The 6,416-nt window shown below is 35.8% G+C and overlaps 1 protein-coding gene across 1 annotated transcript; it reads left to right on the top strand.

Annotated features, from left to right (window-relative positions):
• The first annotated feature begins 1,411 nt into the window (after nt 1-1,411).
• Nucleotides 1,412-5,669, top strand: LOC121405558 (E3 ubiquitin-protein ligase TRIM71-like). Its single transcript, XM_041596485.1, has 2 exons — nt 1,412-2,208; nt 3,920-5,669. The coding sequence occupies exons 1-2, from the start codon at nt 1,579-1,581 to the stop codon at nt 5,276-5,278; spliced, it is 1,989 nt and encodes a 662-aa protein (XP_041452419.1). The 5' UTR covers nt 1,412-1,578; the 3' UTR covers nt 5,279-5,669.
• The last annotated feature ends 747 nt before the right edge of the window (nt 5,670-6,416 follow it).

Below are 6,416 nucleotides of genomic sequence, written 5' to 3'. Positions count from 1 at the left end.
GCGCATTATGCTAATTACGCTAATTAAAACCATAACATTTGTTAAACGGGAAAAATAATTTCACAAAAGAATTCCTCATAGAATAATACCATAGGATAGCTGTATTGTTTATGTTTTCAGGCTGTTGTAGTACGGTACTTATGGACAAATAAATCTATATGTATATGTTAATTAGTGCATTAGGTTGATTATGCTAATTATGCTAATTACAGCGACTGCATTGGTTAAAATGGAAAAATAATGTCATAAATGAATTCCTCGCCATAGAAAACCGTAGGATAGCTGTATTATTCATTTTTCGGGCATTCTCGATATGAAATGACAATGAAATATGTATTTTATATATATTACATATATGTTAATTAGTGCATTATGCTAATTACGCTAATTGCAGTGATTACATTGGTTAAAATGGAAAAATAATGTCATAAATGAATTCCTCGCTATAGAAAACCATAAAAAGGTTGCATTATTTACGTATTGTGAATTTTTTGGGTAGACATCCAATAAATATACAGTGTATTACACGTTATGCTAATTAGCTCATTATGCTAATTAGACTGATTACGATAATTGCATAACTTAGATATTTAAAATATTGTTATGCATGGATTCAACGTCACAGGACCTCTTAGAAAAATGATATTATTTATGTTTTTAGTATTTCTGGTTTAAGGGAAGTAGTATATTACATATCGTACATATGCTAATTAGATGATTATGCTAATTAGGCTAATTAAAAAAATTGCTCAAGGTTGCCAAGGTGGCAACCAAGCTGAATTTACTTCAATACCCATCTAGAACACGAGTCAACAAAAAACCTTGTACTTAACAACTTTTCCAGGTCTTGTACATGGCCTATGAGACCGTCTACTGGACTAGTTGTATAAACAGCTTAAACATAATGAAAAAGAGTTTGAAATCTTAAACAAAGAGAGGTAACCAGAGATCTGTGAAATTAAAGGAAAAAATAAGATACTAAGTATTCAAACAAATGGAGAGTTGAAGACAAAATCAGCAAATTCAAAGCAGGTTTGCCAATTTGACGATCCCCTTACAGTAAAAACGCTGACTTAAACTGACACAGTGCTGTTGGGTGTGTACAGTGAACATTAACAATTATACTTAATTTATTGAGAAATCAATATAGCAAAAAATACTTCTTGATTAAGTTTTTAAACACCTGTTTTAACTGTTTGAACAATAAGGTTCACGTACTAGACATCGCTGTTAGGAGACAGTGTTTATACTACAAAGAGATACCAGTACGTGTATCTCTCAATGATAAAAAAATTGATAAATGTAGTACGTCCTCTATCGACAAGAAAGATGGCAAATGCTTCCATGAAGTTCAAAGGTAGCTGGGAAAAACCAGTTCTATTTATAATTGTACTATTATGCTATTGTATTATATCGCAGCTTCCTCATTCTTTATTAATGTGCCCAAAGTCATATTGTAATAGGAGTTCCGCGCACACAGTCAGTTCACGACCGTGCACATAATTATACCAAGGTATTACTCGTAGGTATCTCTAACAACTAAGTAGTCCTCAGTTTGTCTCTGGAGTTTATATAGCAATGGCTGAAAATATTGAAATAGAGAAAGCCTCTAGTTCTTCACAGAACCTGATATGTCCGCTATGTCTTGATATTTTTGATGAACCAACGATCCTGACGTGCGGACACACTTTCTGTCGAAAGTGTCTCAAGAAATATGATCTGACCCACCAGGACATTGACCACATGGTCTGTCCTCTCTGCAGGGAGATCACCAAGTTGTCTGCCAACCGTGTCGACGATCTCCGCCTCAATGTCTCCATCAACGGATGCGTAGACGACTACCACGCCAAGTGTGGAGGGATGAATGCAGTCCTTGAGATGCGTCAAAAATGTACTGGTTGCAAGTTTCAGCAAGACGCTCTCTCCTTCTGCAGAACATGTAATAACTACATATGTGATAAATGTTTACAATGCCATCACTACATGGCACTTTTTGAAGATCACGAGATTGTCTCCGTGGAGGATGTCATCGAAGGGAAGGTCAGCATTGGTCATCAATTCGAGAAATGCTCCATCCACAAACAAGAGAACAAAGATATGTTTTGTGATGATTGTAAGGTCCGTGTCTGTCTTAGGTGCGTGGTCGTTGGTCATAAGGTCCATAACATCAAGAACCAGTCTGACTTCGAGCAGGAGTTGAGGCGAAAGGTAATGGTCAGTCAACAATAGGGATATTAAGTAAATAAAAAATATTTTAAAGAAAAATGGGTGATTAGATTGTGCCGCTGAAGAAGAAGAAAAAGATGATACTACTAGCTATTCTTTTACTAATACTCCTGAGCTCCCCCCCCCCCCCTCATCTAGAGGACACGGAACCAGTTGGGGTATATATGCCTTACTAAAATGACAATCTTATTGTGAAATGTTATATGGTTGTCCCCCCCCCCTTAGATCGGTATATTTCCAATTTGTCTAAAGCCAACTCGTCTACTCACCACATGGTCTACTTTCATTTAGTCTAATGCCATTCCGTCTAATAACCAGTTGGATCAATAGCCATTTAGTACATATACCATTTTGGTCTAATTAAACTAAAATATTAATTGTGCAAAATGAATGAAAAGAAATGGGCATTAGACCAACAACGATTAGAACAAATTGTGATTAGACGAAGTGATGATTGGACAAAATGGTTATTGGACCAAATGGTTGTTAGACGAAATGTTGATGGACGGAATGGCATTAGACTAAATGACTGTAGACAATGTGGTGAGTGGACGAGTTGGCAGTGGACGGATTTGCAATTAACCCTTGGATGAGCCCCCGCTGTCAAAACTATTCCAAGGCCCCCATGTTGTAACTATTGTGTGAGTAAAAAAAAGACACCTCACGAATTCCTAATTCAAGGGGGAAAAATATGTCATTAACATAATTATATTTGGCCTGAAAATAATTTGATACCATATCTGTGTGGTATGAGTTAACGCTTGGATGATAAGGAGCTATTCTGTGCAGTGATGTAAATTTTGATTTGACCCAAATTAAGACATGGCTGCAACAACTAAATTCAGATGTCAATAATGGCAGAATCTTACAAGGACTCCATCAAAATCCATTTCAGAAAACGTTTTGAATAATTTACATCATAATTGTTTAACAAACACTTTTTGCTATTAACTCTCATTAATAGATTTCATTGAAAAGGGATTTGCAAATATTTTTACTTACTCATGTAGGATTATGAAATCATTGGCATATGGATTCATTCATTGCAGTCATGCCTAACTTAAAATTTACACTGCAAAGGATACCTACTGATTATATAAGCGTGAAGACGTAATAATGGTATCAAAATATTTGGAAGAAGATACTTTTTCCAAATAATGATTACGCTTTCATGACATATTTCCCCCTTAAATTAGGGTGTCAGGGTTTTTTATTCACACCGTATAAGCCTATATACTGCTGATGATGTTAATTAGTGTTTATAATAACAATGACAATAATGATGATGATAGAAATAATAACATAAGTGGTAGTTATCATGGTTATAGTAATAATGATACTTCTATCAATGTTAGCAAAATCTCTAATTATAATAATAATAATGATGATGATAATAATAATTGAAACTATAATTAGTAAAGATAACATAACAATAGTAATACGACCACTCATGTAATGATAATAACTGTCAATCATATTCGTGTTGCCTCCCCTATCCTCCCCCTCCCTTATATAGTCTAGAATAAAGATCGGAAATATTGATATGACAACTTCCTGGGTGTATACAAGTCAGACGTTATAATAGGGATATTAATTGATTTTTTTTCTAAATATAGAAACTACATTTACCATGTTTACGTGAATGATTATTTTACAGCAAACGGTAACTATTCTCTCTCTCTCTCTCTGTTAGGTGACAGCCCTTGCCCAGCAATGTGCAGCTAAGAAAGCTGAGCTGGAAAAGAATATTCAGAATATAGAAGAACAACGTCATGAGGTACACACTGCCATGCAGAAACTACTAGATGATGTCAGGCAGGCTTACAGCATCAAGGTCAAGGAGCTGGAAGGAAATCTTCAAGATCTCATCGAGCAAATAAATGAATTGAAGCGAAGTTTCGAGGATGATCTCAACATCTTAAAGTCCAAGGATCGACAGAGGATCAAGAGCATTTGTAGTTCGATTACATTGGTAGATAATGACAGACTGGGTCATCTTGAGACAGATAGTCTGTCTGCTCATAATTTGCTCTGTGATGAGCTAGGTGCCATGCTGAAAGAGGTTACCGATCGCACTACTGCGGAAGTTATCACAAAGAAAGCACAGGAGAAGAGATTCAATCTTGCAGATGCTACTTGTCTTGACCTTGGAAAAATCTCAGAACCTGTCGATCACACTTCTACTGTTGCTATCACGGAGAAAACACAGAAGAGATTGAATCCTGCAGATAAATCTTTTCTTGACCTTGGGAGCATCTCTGGATCGGATCCCAAGTTAGATATCATTAAGTGTATAGATCTACGAGGGCGGATGGTTGGAATGACAGCTTACACTCATACCAGTGTGGCCATCGTATATGGGTTTAGTACACGAGGTGTTGATATCATTGATTCAGCTGGTGGAACGAAGCGGTATACAAACATACCACATGACGTGGGTTATGGCGATATTGTGATTCAAGGAGACAGTGCATGTGTCTCAACTAGTTCTACAGAAGCACACGTGTATTATCTCAATGGCTACAGGAAAGCAACAATCAACGTGAGTGGGACTGGTTATTATCTCAGACTGAACAGAAGTCCATCAAATGAGATCCTCATTGCTAACGGTGCAAACCAAGTCTACATCTATGACCCGTCAGGATCCACTCTCAAACACACTGTTCTAACAAAGCACAGGACGTGGCAGGTATCATCCACCAGGTCGGGTTTGATCGTCACCAGTTCATGTAATCTCACCAATCCAAGCGTGGTGACGGTCTATGACAGGGATGGGAATGCTGGTGAGTCTCTACAAGCTCCAGGGCGTGTCTACCTGTATGCTACCGTGGATGAGCAGGACAGGGTGTATGTAGCGAGTGTTGATTGGAAGAATAGGAAGGTGGTGATCAGGCTCTATGATCTTGATGGTCTGAACCTGAAGGAGAGAGCTGAGTTCAAAGCACTTGATATGACATTGGGTTCTATTTGGTGTTACTTGGTTTCCCTCTCTCCGGACCTACTCGCCTTTGCTTGTGACAAGAAGTTATATTTCATCAAGGTATCGCTGTAACAAAGAGTACCTTACTAGTGTGTATAACATGAACTATTGACTTTTATGCGATTATTTATAGTGTATCTGAAATGAGAATCAAATATGTTTGTAAATACCTTTTTTAATTTGTTTACCTTTTGTGGTGTGTATATACACATAAATTTTAACACGAATCGAAGAACGTTCATACACATAAAATAATTTCATGAATGTAACTTGAGTATCAAAAGACCATTATTTTAATTATTTCGTGAATCTGAATTAACCACACAGTAAAAAAAAATAGCACGTTGTTTAAGCCTGTCACCCTAATAACAAATTGTGTCTCTTTCTTTGTAATTGTTTAAACATTTTAAACAGCTAGTTTTTAAGTTGTTTTAAAAATAAACAGATGCTTAAAGAGTTTAAACAGTAGTTGTTAGTGTGACGGGCTTAAACAACGTGGTGAAATCTTAAATAGCGTTTTTACAGTGTATTGATGTTGTTGTCATTCAACTCGTGTAATTAACATGATTAAGCCAGCGTATTTTGGGGTCTCTGTTATAGTGAAATCGATGGAAGACTAATATATTAAATGAAATTTATATTTTGTGAGTGTCAAGATTTTCTTTTGAAAATTGTGTACAATCGATTTGCTGTTTTGTCGCAAGCCAGTCTTTATTAGTTGTGGATATACGTAAATATGATCTCGAAATCTTGGATTTTTTTCTGTCCAGTGGTATGATTTGAAGAAAAGGCCTAATAATTAGGGATATCAGCGAATTCTGTTCTATTCGACCATAAACCCATTAATCTGAATAGGCATATATAGCTATTTGTGTGGAATGTATAGTCCCCACAAACCGATTCCTACATAATTATTTTGTTTTTGACTTACAGGAACATTATTATATTTATTTTATAATAAAACGCCTTACTGAATGATTGTATGATATAAACAGCCACTACGAATTCTACGATATTTACATATTCCAATTTCAAGGGGACATCCAAAGACATGTTTTTATATCAAAGAAATTGTTATTTTTTTTTCAATTGTTTTGCCCTTATTCAGAATATAATACATCATAATATAACAGAGGTATAAGTAGATTAGAACTTATATTTTCTTGTATTGCACATTGTCATACGTTATTTTTTTTTACAAAATTCATGT

The sequence above is a fragment of the Lytechinus variegatus genome, chromosome 18, assembly GCF_018143015.1.
Source record: "Lytechinus variegatus isolate NC3 chromosome 18, Lvar_3.0, whole genome shotgun sequence".
Taxonomy (NCBI): domain Eukaryota; kingdom Metazoa; phylum Echinodermata; class Echinoidea; order Temnopleuroida; family Toxopneustidae; genus Lytechinus; species Lytechinus variegatus.
The sequence above is the reverse complement of the archived record's forward strand: the minus strand, read 5'-3'. Positions and strand labels throughout refer to the sequence as shown.